A 26965-nucleotide genomic window follows, 5' to 3' on the forward strand; every position below is an offset into this window, starting at 1 on the left:
AAGGACACAAGGATCAGTACAAGGATGTGATGCTGGAGGATCAGCAGCCCCTCCCATCAGCAGGTAATGAACAGGACTATATACACACCTCCTCTCTGTATTATCTGGATGGAAAGAATGAATTCAGTCTCTGTATGTGTTCCCTCCAGTCAGATCCAGTAAGAGAACAGCACCAGAGAGATGTCCCCGTCCTCTTCTCCCACAGGATCAGGATCAGGTAGATGGAGATGTTCCCTATGATCTGTACATCCCACCTGACTTCTACTGTCTGATGACTTTTACAATATTTTTCTCACATCTTATAAATCAGGGGGAAGATGGGAACAATATTAATGGTATAAACATAATAATAAAAGAAGAGACCTATACGTGGGATGATGAGCAGTATACGGAGGACATCATCACAGAAAAAGATCTGATCCATACTAGAGCTACAAACAAGATAGTAAAAAAAGAAGAGGAGTCGGATTTGAGCAGTGATGAGCAGTATAAGGAGGACATTCCTAGGGGGAGAGAGCTGAACTATATTAATTCTACAGATATGAAAATAAAAGAAGAAGAGGAGACAGATGTGAGGGGTGATGAGCAGTATATGGAGGACATTCCTACAGGTGAGTAGTGGCCTCTTTATACTGTCAGCAGCTCGCATTCAGTCAAAAAGAATAGAAAAAAAAATTCTTTGACCCTATTGTAGGTGTTAACACACACTTAGGCTCCATTCACAGGGAGCAGACCTGGCGGAATTCTCAGTTGTGGAATCCCACCAACCTCCGTATCATAATGACAGTCTATGGGAGGCTCGTGCACCTTCTGTCTCCGTGCTGAAGGATGGACATGTCATTATGACAAGGAGGTTGGCGGGATCTCGCCAGTTTTGCTCCGTGTGAACGGAGCCTTATATGCATAATAATATAATAATAATATTTATTTGTATAGCGCCAACAGATTCCGCAGCCCTTGTTTTAAAAACAAAAATATATGTGTACAATATAGGTTATATTTATATTACATTATACAATGCATAAATTAAAATAAAAACAATACAGAATTAGAGACCTGCTGGCGTACAGACTAGGAGGACTGGGGGTGACACGAGAGGCAACAAGTGCTTTATTTGCCGATGGTCCAGCCATTGTACATAAAGTCTCAAAGTGCATATAGATGTTTGGACAAGCCAGTCACCTGCCATTTTCTGAGTTCAGGTAGAAAGTACATGTCCCCGAAGAGGTTATAGAGAGGATGGAGAAGGGATAGCAGAGAGGGAGACGAGATTAGGGAATGTTATAAGCCTGAGGAGATGAGTCTTCAGGATATGCTTGACACTGTGGGTGTTAGAAATGAGTCTGAGGTCTTTGGGTAATGAATTCCAGAGAAATGGTGCAGCACAAGAGAAGTCCTGGAGACTGGAGTGAGAGGTTCTGATTATGGAAGATGTTGGTGTAAGATCATTAGCAGAACGTAGAGCGCAGGTAGGATGGTAGGTGGAGATGAGGGAGGAGATGTATGGAGGGGCAGAGTTGTGGAGAGCTTTATGGGTGAGAGGGACTGGTACAGGGGGGAGACGTCAGTGTAACGGCTGGAGAGGAAGATGAGCCTGGCTGCTGCATTCAGGATAGACTGGAGGGGGGAGAGCTTAGAGAAAGGAAGACCGATTAGTAGGGAGTTACAGTAGCCAAGACGAGAAGGGATCAGGGAGACAGTCAGAGTCTGAGCTGTATCAGTGGTGAGAAATGGGCGGATTCTGGAGATGTTTCTGAGATGTAGGTGACAGGAGCTGCAAGAGCTTGGATATAGGGAGTGAAGGATAGATCTGAGTCCAGTATAACCCCCAGACATGGAGCTTGATGCACAGGAGTGATGCTAGTACCACTGATAGAGAGGGAGATGTCGGGATTGGGTTGGTTAGAGGGAGGGAATACAAGGAGTTTAATTTTTGAGAGATTAAGTTTGAGAAACCGAGAGGTCATAGTATTAGAGACAGCGGATAGACAGTCACCAGTATTTTGCAGTAATGCAGGGGTGATGTCACGGGAAGACGAATATAACTGGATGTTATCGGCATAAAGATGGTATTGAAGGCCAAACTGGCTGATGGTCTGTTCGATGGGGGCTGTATAGAGGGAGAAGAGGAGGAGACCCAGGACTGATTCCTGGGGAACCCCAACAGAGAGAGGTAAGGGAGAAGGATACACTGAAGGAGCTGTCAGAGAGGTAGGAAGAAAACCAGGAGAGAACTGAGTCCTTAAGACCAAGAGAGCTGAGCATGGAGAGGAGGAGCTGGTGGTCTACAGTGTCACCTACAAAAGATAGAGTGGAGCATGGAGAGGAGGAGCTGGGGGGCTACAGTGTCACCTACTACAGATAGAGCGGAGCATGGAGAGAAGGAGCTGGTGGTCTACAGTGTCACATACTACAGATAGAGCGGAGCATGGAGAGGAGGAGCTGGTGGTCCACAGTGTCACATACTACAGATAGAGCGGAGCATGAAGAGGAGGAGCTGGTGGTCCACAGTGTCACATACTACAGATAGAGCGGAGCATGGAGAGGAGGAGCTGGTGGTCTACAGTGTCACATACTACAGATACAGCGGAGCATGGAGAGGAGAAGCTGGGGGCTACAGTGTCACATACAGATAGAGCGGAGCATGGAGAGGAGGAGCTGGTGGTCCACAGTGTCACATACTACAGATAGAGCGGAGCATGGAGAGGAGAAGCTGGGGGCTACAGTGTCACATACAGATAGAGCGGAGCATGGAGAGGAGGAGCTGGGGGTCTACAGTGTCACATACTACAGATAGAGCGGAGCATGGAGAGGAGGAGCTTGGGGTCTACAGTGTCAGATACTACAGATAGAGCGGAGCATGGAGAGGAGAAGCTGGGGGTCTACAGTGTCAAACGCTGCTGAGAGCTCCAGGAGAATCAGCAAGAAGTAGTTTCCTTGTGACTTGGCCTTCAGGAGATCATTTGACACCTTGGTGAGAGCAGTTTCAGTGGAGTGAAGGGATCGGAAGCTGGACTGTAGAGGGTTGGGAAGAGAGTTATCAGAGAGATAGCGAGAATAGACCGGACGTTCTAGGAGTTTAGAAATGAAGGGGAGATTGGAGACAGGTTGATACTTGGCTGCACAGGATGGGTTTGGAGAAGGTTTTTTCAGTAGTGGAGTTATTACAGAGTGTATCTATGAGTCGTTGAGTGTTGATACCACACCACATTTGTGAACTTGGAAACGGAACAGTGGCAGAAGAAGATCCGATCCCGGGAATTCTCACCCGTGTGTGTGGGAGAGTTTGTTTGCTGTGAGAGGCCGAAAGAGGAGGTTAGAGAGAGAAGCTGAGAGAAGGGAAAGGAAATAGGAATATAAGGAAATAGGAAAATAAGGATGTTGAAGTCGCCCAGCATTAGTGTAAGAACTTCTGTGGATAAGAAGTGAGGGAGCCAGGTGGCAAAGTGGTTGAGGAATTGTCGAAGAGAGCCGGGGGGGGGGGGGGGGGGCGGTAGATGACAGCAACTCTGAGGGGAAGTGGGCGGAAGAGTCTGAGGCTGTGAACCTCAAATGAGGGAAATAGAGTGTGGATGAGGTCTCTATCAGGTCACTGTGCACTAACTGGATACACAACATGGAGACATAGACCAGATACCAAGATACACAACATAGAGACATAGACCAGATACCAAGATACACAACATAGAGACATAGACCAGATAACAGGACACACAACATGGAGACATAGACCAGATAACAGGATACACAACATGGAGACATAGACCAGATACCAAGATACACAACATAGAGACATAGACCAGATAACAGGACACACAACATGGAGACATAGACCAGATAACAGGACACACAACATGGAGACATAGACCAGATAACAGGACGCACAACATGGAGACATAGACCAGATAACAGGACACACAACATGGAGACATAGACCAGATAACAGGATACACAACATGGAGACATAGACCCAGATAACCGAATGATGTGGAGTTCAAGGAATCTCCTGGTTTTCTCTTTCCTGTCCCTGGTGTAGACTTTGCTGCAGGATGAAGCTTATTGCAGTGTCCAGAATAGTCCTGGATTGGCTGCAGCAGTGCTGATATAGTATTATCCCTAGTATCATAGTCAGGTACATTGTGTAGGCTCAGAAGAAAGAGTCGGCCAACAAGTATGAAGAATAAGTTCTAGAGAACAAGAAAGAAACAAGCTGCAGTCAGCAGTGAGGAACTGGAGGCAGGAAAGGCGTCATATCGGCAATCTACTTGTACAGCCTGAATATAGTAGTCTGTACTGGCAGATCTGTCATGGCAGCCACAGAGGCCTTCAGAAGTTTTCTGGCTGGTCAGTGTTTCATGATTGTCAGTCTAGTAGCGGCTCCCTACAGTGTGGTACTACATGTACTCTACTACTCTATTCCTATGAGAGGATCAGCTGTTTTTTAACGTGTTTTATTTTTGGCAGATGATTGTGCCGGAAGATCAGAGGAATATTTGACATGTTCAAATTTTAAAGCAGAGGATGTTGGTATTTCACAAGATATATATGAAGAACATATCAGTATATCACATATACCCTCAGCCCTTCACAGCAAAGATCTGTCATCTGATCCTTTTAAGCTGATAACTTACACAGGCGTGACACCATCTACATGTTCAGAATATGGCACAATTTCCACTGTTCAAACAAGTCCTACTCAATATCTTCAGACCCACACAGACGAGAAGCCATTTTCATGCTCAGAATGTGAGAAATGTTTTCGTCGGAAAGAAGATCTTGTTGTACATCTAAGAACTCACACAGGAGAGAAACCATTTTCATGCCGTGAATGTGGAAAATGTTTTGCTAAAAGACGATTCCTTGTTGTACATCTGAGAACCCACACCGGAGAGAAGCCGTTTTCGTGCCATGAATGTGGAAAATGTTTTGCTCAGAAATCGCACCTTGCTGCACATCAAAGAACTCACACGGGGGAGAAGCCATTTTCATGCTCCAAATGTGAGAAATGTTTTTGCCGGAAACTAGATCTTGTTGTACATCTTAGAACTCACACGGGAGAGAAGCCATTTTCGTGCCATGTATGTGGAAAATGTTTTGCCAAAAGACGAATACTTGTTGTACATCTGAAAACCCACACTAGAGTGAGGTCATTTTCATGCCATCAATGTGGGGTATGTTTTTCTCAGAAAGCAAACCTTATTGAACATAAAAAAATCCACGCAAAGGAAACGATATTTGCATGCTCCCAATGTGAGAAATTTTTTTTTCGAAAACAAAATCTTGAAGTACATCAAAAAATTCACACTGGGGAGAAGCCATTTTCTTGTCACCAATGTGGGAAAAGTTTTGCAATTAAATCGAATCTTGTTCAACATCAAAAAACTCACACTGGCGAGAAACCATTTTCGTGCCAAGAATGTGGGAAATGTTTTGCTAGGAACACACACCTTATTGAACATGTAAGAACCCACACTGGAGAGAAGCCATTTTCATGCTCAAAATGCGGGAAATATTTTGCCACTAAGTCAGATCTTGGTAAACATAGAAAAACGCACAGAGAGAATTAGCCATTTTCTACGCATTTGGATGTATTTCTCTGACAAATTCTAGAAAAAAAAGTCAGATGTCATCCAAGAGAAAGGAAAACGTTTTGTGCATCCACAGTATGGTGTTACTATCATTAGTACTAACTTTAGACATATCGAAAGTTACTGATTGCAGCTGGGGGGAGTGCGCTGTACTCCACTGTTGGATGATGATCTCACTATTTAGCTTCATAGAGTATCAAGAAGTCAGATTTGACTGTGAGCTGAGGAGAGACGATGCATGCTGCCATACTCTTTCCTTGGCTGTATTTCCAGATCACAGAAGGTCTCGGCAGTGAGACCCACGGTGATCGATAACTGTGTAGTAAGGAGGTGGATGCTCGTTAGAGAGTCAGTTGTCCATCAATACCCCTAGGTCCTTTTCAGAAGCAGTTTTACCCAGTGTTATATTATTTAGCACTACAATATTTATATATACTACAATATTTAAAATTATCCACATTAAACTTAATTTGCTATTGCTTTACCCAAGTCTCCAGCTTCTCCAGATCCCTTTGTAATATTATATTATCCTCCTCTGTGGTAATTACTTTACCCAGTTTAGTATCATCTGCGAAAATAGATATTCTGCTCTTTAGCCCCTCTACAAGGTCATTAATAAATATGTTTAAAAGAAGTGGACCGAATATTGAGCCCTGCGGTACCCCACTAGTAACTGTGACCCAATCGACATATGTTTCATTGATGACCAACCTCTGTTTTCTATCGCTCAACCAGTTACTTACCCATCTGCATATGTTCTTCCTTAGTCCCAGCATCCTCATTTTATGGACCAATCTTTCATGCGGTACAGTATCAAATGCCTTTGAAAAGTCCAGATACACAACGTCCACAGACAGGACCGATATAAACCCCATGCTGGTACTGTGTTATAAGATTATTTTTATTAAGATACTCCGTTATAGCATCTCTTACAACTCTTCAAATACGTTACTCACTATAGATGTTAGACTTACAAGCCTATAGTTTCCAGGATAACTTTTTAACCCCTTCTTAAATATCGCTACCACATTATCTATGCGCCAGTCCTGTGAAACAATCCCTGTCATTATAGAATCTTTAAATATTAGGAAAAAGGGTCTGTCTAACACAGTACTTAATTCCTGCAAAACTCCGGGGCTGGATACCTTCTGGGCCTGGGAATTTATGGATTTTCACCTTAAACCATCCAGATACTCCCTTCCCTCTTTTCCTAAATGTGTGTTTTGGTGTATGGAGTCTGCACCTGAATGTATAACTGCTTCTCAATGCTTCGGGTTATGTTGGGGGCTGCGCCTGTCGGCTATGAAACCTCCTGCAGATACAGTGTCACCTGTATGGGCCAGACCTCCTTTTCCTCCTCCTGTGCCCTGACTACTTCCTCTTCCAAGGCAACTCCTGCTGTAGCCCACAGGGTCCATGTACTCTCTCTCTCTCTCTCACTTCTCCTTATATTTGCCGTGTGGCCATCCAAACACTGTGCCCCATCTGTCCTGTTCGGTCCTCCCTCTGTTCCCTATAATCTTTTATCTAACTATTTTGACCCATCCAGAGTCTCCTGACTCCTCCTAGAGAGAAGCAAAATTTTCCAAGTTTTTATGTCCAATTTATTTAAAAGGAATCTGTCAGCTGTATTTTCAAGCTCCTGATCTGTTATAAGCTTCAACGTTTCCTCTCGCTTGATTGAAACCTGGAAGCTGAGACCCAAGAAGGGTCAGGTATGGGGAGGGGGGAGGTGTTACAGCTTGCTGCACTTTAGAAGCTTGGGAAAGTCTCTATGACTCTTTCTACTATAGATTAATAGAATTTTTCAATGTTCTGGAAGTACAGCTGGGTATATGAGAGGTCCCATGTGTCTCCTTGACCTAACAACATCTAACAGTGTCAGCCGTTTGGAATGTGAATTGCAGCTGACAGACTCCCTGTGGTTAGCACTGCAGCTTTGCAGCGCTTGGTTCCAGGTACTCCAGTTTCCTCCAACACCCAAAACGTACGGATAAGTGAATTTAGATTGTGAGCCCTAATGGGGACAGGCACCAAATCGGTGAATCTATGTAAAGTGGTGCGGAATCAGTTGGTGCTATATAAATAAAGTAGTAGTCTCTTTTAAATTGGTTTATTTGATGTAGAAGTGACCAGATCACCCTGAATAGTCACGTGGTACACACTGGGGTCTCTTGGGACTGTACCCCACCCCTTTTAACTCCTTTATCCCCTTGCCTCTGCATCCTGTTTTAGCCTTAAAGGAGAAGTACGGCAGAAAGATCCCACAGAGGGCAGGGGTAGGGGAAGAGTAACAATCAAGTATTGCTTACCTCTCCCTGTGCCCGCGTTGTGCTGCATGGCAGGCTCCAGGACCCCTGCTAGAAGGCGTTTTCCTCGAGTTGTGATAACGTCACGACTCGGGAGAAAATGTCAGTGTCGGCTGATGGACTGCCCCTTGAGCCAATCAGTGACTGGAGCAGCATCCCGCCTCAGTCACCGATTTGCTGAAGGGAATGTCCATCCACCGGGTCGTGACGTCTTCTCTGGGGGACACCCCAGAGCCCGGCAGGGATCCTGGAGCACAGATCCATCGCTGGAAAGGCACAGGGACAGGTGAATTGGTGAGGTTTGTAATTTTCCACACTGCCCCTGCATTTTGAAAAAAACGTCCTGTGGCCGGACTTCTCCTTTAATGACCAGGCTCATTTTTCAAAATCTGACCTGTCTCTTTTTGTGTCAAAAGTTTATGAAAAAATTACAATATCTGCTTACTTTGAAAATTTCTGCTTAAAATTTCATAAATGCTCCACAAATTTGTAACACAAATTCACCCAATTACTAGGGATGAGCAAACCGGCTGAGGTTCGGGATCGTATGAACCTGAACTATCGGCTTCTGATTCCCGCTGTCTGCCCGTTCCGTGGAGAGTCCAGGCAGTCCTCAAGGTTGTATCCACCCTCTCCACGGAGCGGGCAGACAGCGGGAATCAGAAGCCGATAGTTCAGGTTCATACGAACCCGAACCTCACTGGGTGCTTCACAAAAGTTTATGGCAGGTGTTTCTGTCTTCGCCTTATGGTACCTGAGGCCACAGTGCCCCTGGACAACAGACATTGGAACAATGCTGCACTGGAGTAAAAGTTGTCCCCATAAAGATGGTATCCCTTGTCTAGGAGGGATGGGGTAACTCTCAGACAAGCTTCCCAGTGAGGGTGATGATAGGGATACAGTCAGGGGCGTCAATTTTAGAATCCTGGCCCTCGTTGATCCTAAATTTGTTTGTATATTCTGTGCCAAATGTGCTGTGACAAATGCTTGTCAGGGGTGAAATCTCTGAATCTCTGGTTCGAGTGAGAGATGAACGGGCTTGTAAAGCTGGTGGTGACTGGCGCTTCCAGGAGGTATACACAGAGAATTGTTACTGTAATGTAAAAATCACATCAACAATTCAAACCAAGTCCTGGTAATTTATGATGGTGTCTCCACAGTGTTTCTGCATACTTGTGGCCTGGCATAGGTCTCAACAGATTTGTCTGTTCCACCATGTTCTCTACTAATTCCTCATTAAAGGGGTTATCCAGCGCTACAAAAACATGGCCACTTTTCCCCTACTGTTGTCTCCAGTTTGGGTGGGGTTTTGAAACTCAGTTCCATTGAAGTAAATGGAGCTTAATTGCAAACTGCAAAATTTCCCAGAATTTCGACCGATCACAGGCAGAAGGGGTTATTTTTTTTCCCCCTGAGCAATAGGGAAAAACACAGGAGCACTCAGGAAAGGGGAATGGGGCAACACCCACAGCTCACATGGGACAATTAGGGGTTAATCTTTTTTTTTACAATTGCGCTTGAACCACCACAATATACCCCACTTTTCTCTCTGGTCTCGTTAGTCACACAACTGAGGAGATCAGAGAAGAAGTCGCAATGGCAAAATTGTCAACTGTCATTGGTCCACCTCCGGGCCAATGACAGCAATTGCTGCCCACGCCGGACCTCTTTCTCTCTCATCTATTTAGAGGAGGAGAGGCTACAACCTGAAGATAGTCAGCTGTCAGAGATGTCAGACATGTCAGAGATGGACCAATGACAGTGATTGCTGTGTGGGCCGCTGGCGGGATTGGTCTCCTGGCGTGGTGACTGTTTACTTTCATGACGTGTCAGCTCGTCATGTTGTGCTAAGTACTCATGTTCCATAACAGGTCGACACGTCATTTGGCGTTAAGGGGTTAATGCCAAGACCAGATGAGTAATGTCAAAATGATAGCAACATACAATACACCTAGGCAGCTCTACAGTGTACACATACAGCTCAGCTACATGTACATTACACACATACAGCTCAGCTACATGTACATTACACATATACAGCTTAGCTACATGTACATTACACATATACAGCTCAGCTACATGTACATTACACATATACAGCTGAGCTACATGTACATTACACACACATACAGCTCAGCAACATGTACATTACACACATACAGCTCAGCTACATGTACATTACACATATACAGCTCAGCTACATGTACATTACACACATACAGCTCAGCTACATGTACATTACACACATACAGCTCAGCTACATGTACATTACACATATACAGCTCTACTGTGTACACATACAGCTCAGCTACATGTACATTACACATATACAGCTTGGCTACATGTACATTACACATACAGCTCAGCTACATGTACATTACACACATACAGCTCAGCTACATGTACATTACACATATACAGCTCTACTGTGTACACATACAGCTCAGCTACATGTACATTACACATATACAGCTTGGCTACATGTACATTACACATACAGCTCAGCTACATGTACATTACACACATACAGCTCAGCTACATGTACATTACACATATACAGCTCAGCTACATGTACATTACACATATACAGCTCTACTGTGTACACATACAGCTCAGCTACATGTACATTACACATATACAGCTTGGCTACATGTACATTACACATACAGCTCAGCTACATGTACATTACACACATACAGCTCAGCTACATGTACATTACACATATATATGCAGATCAGCTACATGTACATTACACATATACGGCTCAGCTACATGTACATTACACATATACAGCTCAGCTACATGTACATTACACATATACAGCTCAGCTACATGTACATTACACACATACAGCTCAGCTACATGTACATTACACATATATACAGCTCAGCTACATGTACATTACACATATATACAGCTCAGCTACATGTACATTACACACATATACAGCTCAGCTACATGTACATTACACATACAGCTCAGCTACATGTACATTACACACATATACAGCTCAGCTACATGTACATTACACATATACAGCTCAGCTACATGTACATTACACACATACAGCTCAGCTACATGTACATTACACACATACAGCTCAGCTACATGTACATTACACACATACAGCTCAGCTACATGTACATTACACACATACAGCTCAGCTACATGTACATTACACATATACAGCTCAGCTACATGTACATTACACACATACAGCTCAGCTACATGTACATTACACACATATACAGCTCAGCTACATGTACATTACACACATACAGCTCAGCTACATGTACATTACACACATACAGCTCAGCTACATGTACATTACACACATATACAGCTCAGCTACATGTACATTACACATATACAGCTCAGCTACATGTACATTACACACATACAGCTCAGCTACATGTACATTACACACATATACAGCTCAGCTACATGTACATTACACACATACAGCCCAGCTACATGTACATTACACACATATACAGCTCAGCTACATGTACATTACTCATATTCAGCGCTGTGCTGCAGGAATATATACAGTGAAGGAAATAATTATTTGATCCCTTGCTGATTTTGTACGTTTGCCCAATGACACAGACATGAACAGTCTATAATTCTAAGAATAGGTAAAATTTAGTAGAGAGAGAGAATATCAAAAATAAAATACAGAAAATCACATTGTATAAATTATATATATTTATTTGCATTTTGCAGAGAGAAATAAGTCAGACTCTAACTTCTACAACATGGGCAAGAAAAAGGAGCTTTCTAAGGCTGTCAGGGACAAGATCATAGACCTGCACAAGGCTGGAATGGGCTACAGAACCATAAGTAAGATGCTGGGTGAGAAGGAGACAACTGTTGGTGCAATAGTAAGAAAATGGAAGAAATACAAAATGACTGGCAATCGACATCGATCTGGGGCTCCATGCAAAATCTCGCCTTGTGGGGTATCCTGGATCATGAGGAAGGTGAGAGATCATCCTAAAACTACACAAGGGGAACTTGTTAATGACCTAAAGGCAGCTGGGACCACTGTCACCAAGAAAACCATTGGTAACACCTTACGTCGTATTGGATTAAAATCCTGCAGTGCCAAGAGGGATGGAGCAAGCTACTGATGAAGATGGCCGCATCGTTCCTGAGCTCAATCCTGCACAGTCTGCACAGGGACTTTTTTACCCCCTTGCTTTCATGGGGACAACAACACTTGCCCACCCAGTTTCTAGACTCTGGACTAGTATATGTGAGGAGGAGAGCTGCCTTGCCGCGATCCCCATCTCACCCACGGGAGACCTCATCTAAGGTGAGTCATTGCGCTGCCCGGTCACACAGTTTACCTCCCCCAGTAGCAGCGGTCTCTGGGTCCCGAGTGGCTCAGCATTTGTTCTGGTCTTGGTTGTTCACGTTCCGACAGGCCCCGGGGTGAGGTCTTCTCTGCAGGGGGAGAAGTGCCGCGTTAGGCTCGGCTGACGTTATCCTGCCACCCCGCTGAGCCATGACTAGGGGCTCCTGCTCCTGGCTATCTGATCCCCGGTCCTTCAGATTGCCGTCTTAGATCATTGTTCTCAATGGGCCGTGTGCGAAATTCACAAATGATTACCAAAAACGATCTTCGGTCTCTCATAGAAGAAAAAGAGGCCCGCAGGGCGGAAATCTCTGAGGTGCGCAAGGATATCCAACATATTTCTTCACGGGTGGAAACTCTAGAGGAGGCTCATGATGCCACCTGGTTCTACATCACCCAATTGCATAAAACAGTGGCCACTCAATGATCTGTGCTCAGTGATATGCAACACCATCTCGAGGATTTGGATAACCGTGGCAGGTGCAATAATATAAGCGTTCCAAGACTTTTACAATGAAGATCTGGCAATAATAATTTTTTGTGAACTGCTTCTTGTCTTGTTTGCCAGAAGGATCGAGTACTTGTTTCTCTCTGCAAAATGCAAATAAATATATATAATTCATACAATGTGATTTTCTGGATTTAATTTTTGATATTCTATCTTACTGTTAAAATGAACCTACCCTTAAAATTATTGACTTTTCATGTCTTTGTCAGTGGGCAATCTTACAAAATCATCATGGGATCAAATAATTATTGTAGATGAGCGAGTAGCTTTTCGATCAAATATTGCACTATTCAATATATTTGTTTTCGATCGCGTATCCCAGCGAAAACACAGTGAAAATGAGTTTCTCCTCCCACCAAGTTTGGCACTTTTTTCTAGCCAGTAACCATGCAGGGAGGCTGTGAGCATGCAGGCATCGTGAGAACAGCATCTACATTGATTGGATGGCTTACTTGTGTGACCTCCAACTATAAGAACTGAGCTCCTGCTGATCGCTATCAGATGCCATCTTGAACCTAGAGAGGGAAAGATCTTGGAGTAGGGACAGTTAGGATTTAGGTGATTTTAGGCAGGCAAGAGACCCCAAAAGCCCCTCCTAGGGCTACTACACAGCACAACATATAGCTCCGGATATACAGTGAACAGGCTTCCTACCAGCACATCATCTACGCAGACAAGCAGGTAGCTGAGAATTTTCCAGAATAGGTTCTCCAGACCTATTTGCTGTAACATTTTAATTGTAGCGGGGCAACTTTTTTTTATTTTTGTGTCATGTCCAGGCCACTGCCATACGTGCAGGCTTATAATTGTACAGAATACGCCTTTTTTTTTTTTTTTTTTTTTTTTTTACCCATTTGCTGTTACATTCTAATTGTCACAGGAGATTTCTTTTTGCTCTGTGGTGCTGTCTAAATGTATATTTAAAAAAAACTCAGTTTCACCATAGGCTGGATGAGGCAGTGAAGTGGCCAGAGGGAACATGGGGAGGCCTTTTTTAGTTTGGCACTTTTTTAAGGAAAACTCTGAAGACAAACGAACTGACATTTGTAACCTGTAGTGTGCGAAGATCAGCAGGAAAGACACCACTACGACTTCCAATTTATTTTTAATTTTATTTTTTTCTATTTCAAATATGAGTTGAGAATGTTATCTAGGAAGTGACATCCCCATGTTATCTAGGAAGTGACATCCCCATGTTATCTAGGAAGTGACATCCCCATGTTATCTAGGAAGTGACATCCCCATGTTATCCGGGAAGTTTCTGCAAAACTAGAAAAAAATTTAATGTGTGGTAAAATTGAAAACAAAAACAAAAAAACTTTTTTTTTTAATTTGGGGAGGTTTTGTGTTTACGCCGTTTGCCCTAGGGTAAAACTGACTTGTTATATATGTTCCTCAAGTTGTAACAATTACAACGATATGTAACTTGTGTAACTTTTATTTTATTTGATGGTTTTTAAAAAATTTAAAGGACAACTCCGGCGGGACCCCCCCCAAAAAAAAAACACAGACACACACAGACACCATACTCACCATCCCTCCGGTGACGATCGCCACTCCATTCGCCCGCCGTCCGCCTCACCGTCACCTGCGTCCGCCGTCCAGCGATGTCTCCTTCTTCCGGGTCCATGAGAGAGAAAAGGCTGCCAGCGCGCTTGCGCACCGGCAGCCTTTTCATTGGCTGGAGCGCATCACATGGCTTCCAGCAAGCTCAGCCAATCAGGGCTGAGCAAGCTGGAAGCCATGTGATGCGCTCCAGCCAATGAAAAGGCTGCTGGTGCGCATGTGTACCAGCAGCCTTTTCTCTCCCATTCACTCTCAACGAAGACGCCGAGGAGTAAGAAGACCCGGACCGCCCCCAGCTCTGACATCACCCGACACCAGAGAAGAGGACCGTGACGACCGTAATAGGTAATGTATATATTCTTTAACTTCGGGTCGGGGGTCGGAAAGTGGGGGAAGGGGGCCAGACCGGGTATTTAACCACATTACAAAGTTATATACCTTTGTAATGTGTGTTAAATAAGCCAAAAAAATTTTTCGCCGGAGTTGTCCTTTAAACTTAAAAAAAAAAAGTTCCTTAAAATTGCTCTATTTCCAGGCTTATAACGCTTTCATGCTTTGGTCTATGGGGCTGTGTGAGGTGTCATTTCTTGCGCTATGATCTGTACTTTCTCTCGATACCTTTATTGCACATATGCGACTTTTTGATCGCTTTTTATTACAATTTTTCTGGATTTGTCACTACATCACGTTTTCTGTCTGCTTTTTCTTCTCTGTTGTTTTTTTGTTTTCTCCTGGGCACTTGGGGACTAGGTAAGGGACTGTCCTCGTGGTTGGGGACATCCTGTTAAAGGGGTAGTGCAGCGTTATTCACTATATAACACACATTACAAAGTTATACAACTTTGTAATGTATATTAAGTGAATGGCCCCCTTCCCCGGAAGTGTTGGTGCATTAGTTATGCTTAACCAATCGCGTCTGAGCAGCTGATGACGCGGCAGAGGGGGGGGCGGCATGAGTGGTTTGGCCGGCCTCCTGAAGATGACGTCGTTGACACAAGATGGCGTCTGGGGTTGACAGCGAACACATAAGTATGTAGTAGAGACAGAACGGCTGGCACTACTACCTGCACAACCAGACTGCGATGTAACAGACAGGCAAGCTCTAGACTGGATAAAATATACGGCTAGTGGAGGTGCCCAGTGCCAAAGAAAAACAGTCCAGCAAGAATGGAGTAAAAGAATTGAGGCGGTCACTCACCACTTTAGATGCCGAAGGTACTTTATTCATCCAGACATGAACATAGCAGGGAAGGGGGAAGGTGGAGGAGCGGGTGCAATCAGACAAACGTTTTCGCGGACTTCCGCTTCGTCAGGTCTGGCTACGTCACACAGGTGAGGGTGTGTTTTATAGGTAATGTGATACAAGTGAAAATAGTATGAAACTATTACAAAAATATATTATAAAAACACATTAAAAACAAGCCGCAGCAAATGAACTAGAACAGTAGGGCATTTAAATCATTTCTCTCGTTGAGGCCAGAGACGCCCGTAGCGTCCAATCGGATGATCCATCTGGTCTCACACTTAAGCAACAATTTCAACCAGTCCCCACCGCTGCCGGGAGGGTTAACCCTTTCTAAACCTATCACCTTTAAACATTTCGCATCATTAGCATGATCGTTGCGTATGTGGTTGATAAGGCGGGGGACCCCTTTACCCGAACGTAGCGAATAAAGGTGTTCCTTAAATCTTGTCCACAAGGGCCTCTTAGTTTTCCCTATATAGTACTTGTGGCAGGGGCAAATAACGGCATATACTACGTGAGTAGTTTTACAGGTAATAAACTGTTTAATAAAACATTCTACCCCTCCCAAAACAATGTAGGCTTGTGTGAGGAGCTGGGGGCAGTAGTTGCATTGCCCGCAGCGTCTGTTGCCTGAGGGTAAAGATTTAGTGAGCCAAGATTGAGTACGGTCAATCTTGCCCGAGGCTAGTGTGTCTCCGATGGTTTTGCTCCTTTTGAATGTGAACAGTGGTTTATTGAGGGCAGCGGTCTTGATATCCTCATCTTGCTCTAAAATGTACCAGTGTTTTCTGATGATATTTTTAATAGTTTCATTTAAGGGGGAATTTTGTAATGAAAAGGTAAACCTCCTCTGCTCGTTATTTTGTTGATTAGTGTGTCTATGTTTAGGTGTACGTAAAGAAATATGATTTATATTACTGACTTTGATGTATGCGTCATTGATGACGGCGGGGGGGTAACCCCTGGCCGTCAAGCGATGACGCAATTCATTAGCCTGTACAAAAAACGTCTCATCACTGTTGTTGATGCGTCTGATTCTCAACATTTGGCTGAAAGGTATGGACTTCTTAACAGAAAGAGGATGGGAACTAGCAAAATGTAATAGAGAGTTTGAAGCTGTAGCTTTACGAAAAACGGATGTATGAATAGAATTGTCAATAATTTTAACTTTAACGTCCAAAAAATCTAACTCAGAACCCTCCTTCATAAGGCAGTGGCCAACAAAGCCCTTGATCAGAAAACTGCTGAGAAGCTCATTCCTGACTCGCCCCGTAAACCAAAGTGGTACTTGTTACCCAAGATACATAAGTCGCTGAGCCGACCGCCGGGCCGTCCTATCGTCTCGGCGGTCGGCTCAGTGACTGAAGGGTTATCACAGTACCTTGATTGGGCCCTTAGACCTCTCCTCCCCACCTTTGCTACTTATTTAAAGGACACTAATGACTTTCTGCAGGCTTTAGATACTATCTCCTGACAACCCGGTTATTCCCTGGCGTCCATCGATGTGGAGAGCCTCTACACCCGCATCCCTCATGATGCGGGTGTGGGGGCTCTCGACCACATCCTTGGGCGCACGGGTCAGTCATCCTCCTACAGGTCCTTTATTTGTGATGCCCTCCTTTTTGTTTTGGGGAATAATTTTTTCACCTTTGAGGGAGATTGGTATCGTCAGGAGACCGGCACTGCTATGGGCACGCCGGTCTCCTGTACGTATGCCAATCTCTTTCTTTCTTGGTTTGAGCAACATTTCATTTTTTCTATTAAGAATCCCTACATTAAATTTATTGTTTCTTTTTTCAGATATGTGGACGACATTTTCATTGTCTGGAATGGCACCCCAGACACTTTCCGTGAATTCGTCACATATCTGAATACATCAAATTCTGTTAATATGTTGTTCACATATAATTTTGGGGGTTCTGAGTTAGATTTTTTGGACGTTAAAGTTAAAATTATTGACAATTCTATTCATACATCCGTTTTTCGTAAAGCTACAGCTTCAAACTCTCTATTACATTTTGCTAGTTCCCATCCTCTTTCTGTTAAGAAGTCCATACCTTTCAGCCAAATGTTGAGAATCAGACGCATCAACAACAGTGATGAGACGTTTTTTGTACAGGCTAATGAATTGCGTCATCGCTTGACGGCCAGGGGTTACCCCCCCGCCGTCATCAATGACGCATACATCAAAGTCAGTAATATAAATCATATTTCTTTACGTACACCTAAACATAGACACACTAATCAACAAAATAACGAGCAGAGGAGGTTTACCTTTTCATTACAAAATTCCCCCTTAAATGAAACTATTAAAAATATCATCAGAAAACACTGGTACATTTTAGAGCAAGATGAGGATATCAAGACCGCTGCCCTCAATAAACCACTGTTCACATTCAAAAGGAGCAAAACCATCGGAGACACACTAGCCTCGGGCAAGATTGACCGTACTCAATCTTGGCTCACTAAATCTTTACCCTCAGGCAACAGACGCTGCGGGCAATGTAACTACTGCCCCCAGCTCCTCACACAAGCCTACATTGTTTTGGGAGGGGTAGAATGTTTTATTAAACAGTTTATTACCTGTAAAACTACTCACGTAGTATATGCCGTTATTTGCCCCTGCCACAAGTACTATATAGGGAAAACTAAGAGGCCCTTGTGGACAAGATTTAAGGAACACCTTTATTCGCTACGTTCGGGTAAAGGGGTCCCCCGCCTTATCAACCACATACGCAACGATCATGCTAATGATGCGAAATGTTTAAAGGTGATAGGTTTAGAAAGGGTTAACCCTCCCGGCAGCGGTGGGGACTGGTTGAAATTGTTGCTTAAGTGTGAGACCAGATGGATCATCCGATTGGACGCTACGGGCGTCTCTGGCCTCAACGAGAGAAATGATTTAAATGCCCTACTGTTCTAGTTCATTTGCTGCGGCTTGTTTTTAATGTGTTTTTATAATATATTTTTGTAATAGTTTCATACTATTTTCACTTGTATCACATTACCTATAAAACACACCCTCACCTGTGTGACGTAGCCAGACCTGACGAAGCGGAAGTCCGCGAAAACGTTTGTCTGATTGCACCCGCTCCTCCACCTTCCCCCTTCCCTGCTATGTTCATGTCTGGATGAATAAAGTACCTTCGGCATCTAAAGTGGTGAGTGACCGCCTCAATTCTTCTACTCCATTCTTGCTGAACACATAAGTATAATGCACCAACACTTCCGGGGTGGGGGGAACACGGGGAAGGGGGCCATTCACTTAAATAACACACATTACAAAGTTGTATAACTTTGTATTGTGTGTTATTTAGTGAATAAAAGTTAAACGCTGCACTACCCATTTAAGGAGGTGGGCACCCCAAAAGGCAGAGAGATTTAACGGACATCTCTAGTATAGGGAGCACATCACCCCTTTACCCCCTCCTATTGTACAAATACATCAGCGGGTATCCTTTCCCCACGCTGGTTGAGTGCCCAGAGGAAAGCACCACTGTATATAGAGCACAATACGATGTGTGTATATGCACTTTATGTGGACCGTTATGTATTAATTGTCCTACGGTGGTCCTAATACGTCGGTGAAGCCATTTACTTTTGACTATTGGGTCAGATTGTTATTGTGGGAGACGGGACCCTTGGTGCAAGGGCTTACCGTATATACTCCTCCCAGTGTACACACGGTAAACACCTGCTCTGTAGATATTAAAAAGTGAGGATCTTCGCAAACTATTTGATCAAACAGAGTGAACCATGTCACCACATTAAGGCGTCCTCAAGACATGGTCCCTACTCTAGTATTCTCACACTAGCAATGGCCTCTCCTGGGCTGAATAAGCCTACAACTGGGCAGATAGGAGCCAGATGATCTCTTTTATTGCAGCCTTGGGACATGGGACATTTTGTCTGTACTTTAGCCACGAGCAGCGTGCAACCTGCAGTGTGAACAGAGTCTTAGATGTGCTGCCACAGGACCCTTGTACCCGTCGTTTTGAATTGCGCATGTTAGGCGCAGCCAGGCAGCTTCCACTGATGTCCCAGTTGCATTCCAGAGGTGTTGGCATCATTTCCTGAGGTGTCATTGTTGACTTGATGACCTCCAAGTGGTTGGATTTAGTTTTCCAAGAAACGAGCATTCAACTCCCGTTGAATTTAATGGGTTTCAATATTCGATCGAATTGTCAAGCATTACGGTGTATTCAAATCGAATTTTGAGCTTTCGAATATTCCACTACTCGCTCATCACTAATAATTATTTCCTTCGATGTAACACACACATACACAGCTCTGCTCCACACACATCACACACACACACAGCTCTGCTGCATACACATCACTTCAGCTCATCCAGCACAGCAGCGTCCTGCATATCCCCTGATCATGTGACTCCTCCTCCTCCATGTGACTGATCACATGACTGTGACATCATGGCAGGTCCTGGAAGCACAGGGGAAGCACACGGCTCCTGTGTGAGGTCTCTGCTCCATTAGCAGTAATAACCTTCAGCATTGGATGATGTAAGTAATGTGTAGAAGCTTTTCCCTGTGATTTGTTCTTATTATTTCCTCCTTGCTCTTCCTCAGCAGTGTATACGTTATATACCTTCTCTTATACAGTCCTGTGGGGTCGGTCACCTCTCTAGTCTTCCTCTGAATGTGAATTGTAATCTCCGGCCTGGAGTTTTCCCACTTATATTATTTGATGTAATTATAGTGACGCATCTAACGTGCTGGTATCTGCCGTTTGTAGTTTATTAGATAGGTAAATGAGGCAATTTGGTGCACTGGGGCGGAGCTACTGGACAATGCACCAATCCTGGAAGAGTTATAAATTATTCCAATTTAAAAACCTCCACTCTTCCAGTACTTATCAGCTGCTGTATGTCTTGCAGGAAGTGGTGTATTCTTTCCAGTCTAGAGAGCAGGAGAGGTTTTCTATAGGGATTTTCTGCTGCTTTGGACAGTTCCTGATATGGACAGAGGTGGCAGCACGGAGAACCATTAGTGGAAAGACTCCAGGAATACCTCCTGGGTACATGCAGTTTATAATTTTTTTTTTTAATTTTAATTAAATAGAACCTGTCACCCCGGCTGCCGGGGTAAAGTCCACCTGACCCCTGTGGAGCCCCATATACTTATCCCCCTCTCGAAGTCCCGGATCCCGTCCTGCCACCAAGAAATTCCCGTCGGAAGCCGTGCGCGAGCTCATCAGAAATGAGTCCGACGCCCATAGAGAATTACTGGAGCAGTCATTCACTATGGGCGTCAGGCAGGGATTTCTTGGCGGCGGGTCGGGGTCCAGGACTGGGACTTCGTGGAAGGGGTAAGTATAAGGGGCTCCACTGAGGGGTCGGCGGGCTTCACCCGGGCAGCCAGGGTGACAGGCTTCCTTTAAATAGAAGTAACTTAAAAATCTTTATACATTTTTGTCACATATAATTTGAAAAATTATTTCCCCCCTGAAGTACCCCTTTAAAGGGAATCTGATGGGTCCCCAGTAGAGATGAGTGAACCTGGTTCGGGTTCGAGTCCATCCGAACCCGCTCATTCGGCATTTGATTAGCTGGGGCTGCTGAACTTGGATAAAGCTCTAAGGTTGTCTGAAAAACATGGATACAGCCAATGACTATATCCATGATTTCCACATAGCCTTAGGGCTTTATCCAACTTCAGCAGCCACCGCTAATCAAATGCCGAAAGTTCGGGTTCGGATCGACTCGAGCATGCTCCAGGTTCGCTCATCTTTAGTCCCCATTACTCCAACACAATGATTGCAGTACCTGATAGAAGCAAAGAACAGCGTTTAGATGCTCCTGATACTCTAAAACAGCCTTGATTGGGGGTCACAAGGAAGAAGACTTTGCATCCTCCTCCCCCCCAGACCAGCTTCATTAATACCACAATACAGGGAGAAGGCGATCAGAGTTCTATTTTTACTGATTTTGGCCACTGCAGGAGGAATATTAGAACAGGGTCAGAATGTAACAGATTCTGTTGAATACGTGCAGAACAATGTTGACTTCACGCAGTCCCAAAGTATATTAACCTCCCACATCTGGCCACATTATAATAAAAAGGTAAGATAGTTAGATTGAGAGGGTTGTCTCTCCATGATTACCAGTCTGTGATTTATCGGATTCCTGTTTATTGTACTTATTCCTGTCATATGTGATGTATTAAACCTCCTATCATATGTACAGCACCCGGGAAAAAAGATGGTTGGTTGGTTGTATGGTATGAAAATCCTGGACACTGCTACAACCTGCAATGTACACTCACCGGCCACTTTATTAGGTACACCATGCTAGTAACGGGTTGGACCCCCTTTTGCCTTCAGAACTGCCTCAATTCTTGGTGGCATAGATACAACAAGGTGCTGAAAGCTTCCTCAAAGATTTTGGTCCATATTGACATGATGGCATCACACAGTTGCCGCAGATTTGTCGGCTGCACATCCATGATGCGAATCTCCCGTTCCACCACATCCCAAAGATGCTCTATTGGATTGAGATCTGGTGACTGTGGAGGCCATTTGAGTACAGTGAACTCATTGTCATGTTCAAGCAGAAATCGAGACTCATCAGACCAGGCAACGTTTTTCCAATCTTCTACTGTCCAATTTCGATGAGCTTGTGCAAATTGTAGCCTCAGTTTCCTGTTCTTAGCTGAAAGGAGTGGCATCCGGTGTGGTCTTCTGCTGCTGTAGCCCATCTGCCTCAAAGTTGGACGTACTGTGCGTTCAGAGATGCTCTTCTGCCTACCTTGGTTGTAACGGTTGGCTATTTGAGTCACTGTTGCCTTTCTATCAGCTGGAACCAGTCTGCCCATTCTCCTCTGACCTCTGGCATCAACAAGGCATTTCCGCCCACAGAACTGCCGCTCACTGGATGTTTTTTCTTTTTCGGACCATTCTCTGTAAACCCTAGAGATGGTTGTGTGTGAAAATCCCAGTAGATCAGCAGTTTCTGAAATACTCAGACCAGCCCTTCTGGCACTAGCAACCATGCCACGTTCAAAGGCCCTCAAATCGGTTTGAACTGCAGGAGATTGTCTTGACCATGTCTACATGCCTAAATGCACTGAGTTGCCGCCATGTGATTGGCTGATTAGAAATTAAGTGGTAACGTGCAGTTGGACAGGTGTACCTAATAAAGTGGCCGGTGAGTGTATATGACTCTTCTTCCAATCTATCCAAAAGAGAAGATAAAAATAATCAAATATTTCTTCATATAACTTCCTGTACTTGTATCCTTACAGCTTATCATCTCTCCTTACTGTCCTGTCAAGAATGGAGAAGAACAAAGACAAGATGGCCGAGAGGATAATAAGCTTTACCCTAGATATACTCTTCCTGCTTACTGGGGAGGTGAGGGATTCTGGGAGTGATGTCATCATGACATCAGTCTTATCTATGGAATAACATATGGATAGGACTGGAGAAGTGAGGGATTCTGGGAATGGATGGAGTGATAGTAATGTGTCTCTCCATACACAGGATTACACAGTAGTGAAGAAGTCCTCTAGTGGGCGCTGTGGGGCCTCTGGGTGTGAAGGAGGGGGCAGAACCCTGAGCCCAATCCCGGGGCCCCTGATACATGAGGAAACGGAGGAAGAGAAGATTCTAGAAACCACCAACAAGATGGTGGAGCTGCTGAGTGGAGAGGTGAGACTGTGGCTGCTGGGAATGCTGGGACATTATACAGTAACACCACTGGAGGGGTGGGGGGGATGACTGTGTGATCATTGTGTGTGTCAGGTTCCTATAAGGTGTCAGGACGTGGCGGTCTTTTTCTCCATGGAGGAGTGGGAGTATGTAGAAGGACACAAGGATCAGTACAAGGATGTGATGCTGGAGGATCAGCAGCCCCTCCCATCAGCAGGTAATAGACAGGACTATATACACACCTCCTCTCTGTATTATCTGGATGGAAAGAATGAATTCAGTCTCTGTATGTGTTCCCTCCAGTCAGATCCAGTAAGAGAACAGCACCAGAGAGATGTCCCCGTCCTCTTCTCCCACAGGATCAGGTAGATGGAGATGTTCCCTATGATCTGTACATCCCACCTGACTTCTCCTACTGTCTGATGACTTTTACAATATTTCTCTCACATCTTATGTATCAGGGGGAAGATGGGAACAATATTAATGCTCCAGAGACAGATGTGAGCAGTGATGAGCAGTATAAGGAGGACATCACTACAGAGGAAGATCTGAACTATATTAATGCTTCAGACATCAGGGTAAAAGAAGAAGAGGAGACATATGTGAGCAGTGATGAGCAGTATAAGGAGGACATTCCTCTGGGAAAAGATCTTAACTATTCGACTGCTTCAGATATCAAGGTAAAAGAAGAGGAGACAGATGTGAGCGGTGATGAGCAGTATATGGAGGACATCATTACAGATTACCGCCCAGGTGAGTAGTGACCACAATATACTTAGTCACCGGCTGGCATTTAGTCAGAATCCTTAAGTATAGGAAAAATATTTTACCGCTAGGGTTGGTTAAGACTACATAATCCGCGCGGATTCCTTAGTCTGAACCCATCCTTATAGGAGATAACACACACTGTGCATTTATAATAAGGACATGTAATTGTTTTATTTTGGCAGATGATTGTGCCGGAGGAGAAGAGGAACATTTGATATCTTCACATTTTATAGCAGAGGATGGTATTTCACAAAGTACATATGAAGAACATGACAATATATCACATATACCTTCAGCCCTTCACAGCAAAGATCCGTCATCTGATTTTTTTAAGCTGATAACTTACCCAGGGGAGAAGCCATCTACATATTCACCATATGGGAAATGTTCCACTGTTCAATCAAATTTTACACAGTATCTACAGACTTTTTCATTTTCAAGCTTAGAATATGGGAAATATTTCCCTCAGAATTCAAATGCTAATGACTATCCAAAAGCTCACACAGGGAAGTCATTGTCCTGTTCAGAATGTGGGAAATGTTTTAGTCGGAAATCATATCTTGTTATACATCAAAAAACTCACACAGGGGAGAAGCCATTTTCATGCTCTCAATGTGAGAAATGTTTTATTGCTAAAAGACATCTTGTTGAACATCAAAGAACTCACACGGGAGAGAAGCCATTTTCATGCCATGTATGTGGGAAATGTTTTGCTAAGAGATCATACCTTGGTGAACATCTGAGAATCCACACCGGAGAGAAGCCATTTTCATGCCATGAATGTGGAAAATGTTTTTCTCAGAAAACACACCTCAATTCACATCGAAGAACTCACACAGGGGAGAAGCCATTTTCTTGTCAAACATGTGGGAAATGTTTTGCTTTGAAATCAAATCTTGTTCAACATCAAAAAACTCACACAGGGGAGAAGCCATTTTCGTGCCAGAAATGTGGGAGAGGTTTTGCTAGGATATCATTATTTGCTGAACATCTGAGAACTCACACAGAAGAGAAGCCATTTTCATGCCAATAATGTGGGAAATGTTTTTCTCAACAAACAATTCTTATTAGTCGTTATAGGATTCACAAAGAGAGAAGATTTTTTTTTTTTTATGTTCCTAACTTGGGAAATATTTACCTGGGACACAGATCTTGCTAGACGTAGAAGAGAAAACAGAGAGGATTAGCTGTTATTTAATCTTTTAGATGTATGTTTTTGTAAATTGTAGAAAAAAGTCAGATGTCATCCGAGAGAAAGGGAAAGTTACTTAGAGGAATAAAAGATGATTAAGAAACATTTGGAATTTCCAATAAACGTCTGTTATCCAAAAGCAAATAGACTCCGGAGAACACCGATGTGTATCCACTATGTGCATGGAATGTTTAACATACACACACACCTACATATACATACATACACACACACCTATCTACATATACGTGTACACACACACACACACACATACATACATACATACATACACACCTACCTACCAACATACACAGATCTACGTACACACACACACACACACATATATAAAAAACATACATACACACAGCTACATACATACCTACATATACATATACATACACACCTACCTACCAACATACACAGATCTACGTACACACACACACACACATACATACACACAGCTACATACATACCTACATATACATACATACATACACACACACACACACCTACCTACATACATACACACCTACATATACATACATACAAACACACACACACACACCCCTACCTACATACACACATCTACATACACACCTACCTACATACATACATACACATAGTGGGAAAAATTAATATTTGATATAATATCTATAAAAAAAATAAATCTTTCAGGAAATCCAATTGTATGATTTTTAAATAATGAATTATTATTTTATTGCATTAAAAAAGTATTCAACCTGTTAGTTTCGGTATAAGAAGCTCCTCCTACTCTGCACACCTGTCCACATACTCACCACTCCACCATGGCCAAAACTAGACATGAGCGAATTTACAGTAAACACGAAGCACAACACTTGGTTAGCTCAGCGGTGACCTTATCAGCCGGCTGCCTTTAAAGTCTGTGCAGCTCCTTCCTGGGTGTTAGGGAAAAGCTGGATCCATTCCTGAAGAACTGGGAGAAGTTTACCAGGACTTGAAGCAGCTTTTCCCGACACACAGGGTGGAGCTGCACTTAAAAGGCAGCCGGCTGATAAGGTGACCGCTGAGCTAACAAAGCGATTTGCTTCGTGTTTACTATAAAATCTCTAGCTAAGACTAAAGAGCTGTCTAAGGATATCAGGCCTAACTTGCTCGTTCCTCCCTCTGTTCCCTATAATCTTGTTATTATCTAAATATTTTGACCCATCCAGGGTCTCCGAACCCCTTTTAGAGAGGGGCAAAATTTTCCAAATTTGTTTTAGGTCAAAGTCATTTAAAAGAAAACTGTCAGCTGTAATTCAGGTGCCAAACTGCTGACATTGTTAGGTCAAGGAGACACGTGGTATCTTTCATATATCCAGCTATGCTTCCATAATGTAGAGAAATGCTTTTCTCCTCTGGTAGGTTATGTGCACATAGAGTAAATGTCACGGATGACTCCGCAGAGATTCCGCCGCTCGTCCCCGCTTGGCAGTTCTTCTCAATTGCTTGGGTGGATGACGGAATTCGCCCGGGCATAGAAAGGAGTCTATGTGATGGGCCGAACTTATATTGGGGGAGGGGATGGGGGGGGAGCGACAGAATCCCCTTGGCGTTATCCACGACCTTTACTCTGTGTGCAGATACCTTATAGGGAATCAAAGAGGTATTTCTAAGCTCCTGATCTGCTACAAGCTGCAATGTTTTCCTCTCTCCCCCTCCCTGTTTGATTGACAGGAGGATTGGGAGAGGGAATAAGTTAACATTTAGTATGTTAATGTGTTTTCCCTTAGAGCTAATGC

General features: G+C 43.8%; 3 protein-coding genes across 5 annotated transcripts in view; 2 read left to right on the top strand and 1 right to left on the bottom strand.

Annotated features, from left to right (window-relative positions):
* LOC138786631 (uncharacterized) overlaps window positions 1-26965 on the bottom strand; it is a 491239-nt gene that overhangs the window by 65084 nt on the left and 399190 nt on the right. The window lies entirely within an intron of this gene.
* Window positions 1-26965, top strand: part of LOC138786715 (oocyte zinc finger protein XlCOF6-like) — a 118420-nt gene that overhangs the window by 38008 nt on the left and 53447 nt on the right. The window lies entirely within an intron of this gene.
* Window positions 127-25886, top strand: LOC138787597 (zinc finger protein 721-like). The gene is made up of 11 exons (XM_069964942.1): window positions 127-217; window positions 311-611; window positions 4465-5566; window positions 7824-7867; window positions 11624-11965; window positions 16792-16954; window positions 17378-18076; window positions 22837-22945; window positions 23075-23242; window positions 23704-23995; window positions 24193-25886. Exons 2-11 carry the CDS (start codon window positions 542-544, stop codon window positions 25041-25043), a joined length of 3840 nt encoding a protein of 1279 aa, XP_069821043.1. The 5' UTR covers window positions 127-217; window positions 311-541; the 3' UTR covers window positions 25044-25886.

The sequence above is a fragment of the Dendropsophus ebraccatus genome, chromosome 3 (genome assembly GCF_027789765.1).
Source record: "Dendropsophus ebraccatus isolate aDenEbr1 chromosome 3, aDenEbr1.pat, whole genome shotgun sequence".
Classification (NCBI taxonomy): domain Eukaryota; kingdom Metazoa; phylum Chordata; class Amphibia; order Anura; family Hylidae; genus Dendropsophus; species Dendropsophus ebraccatus.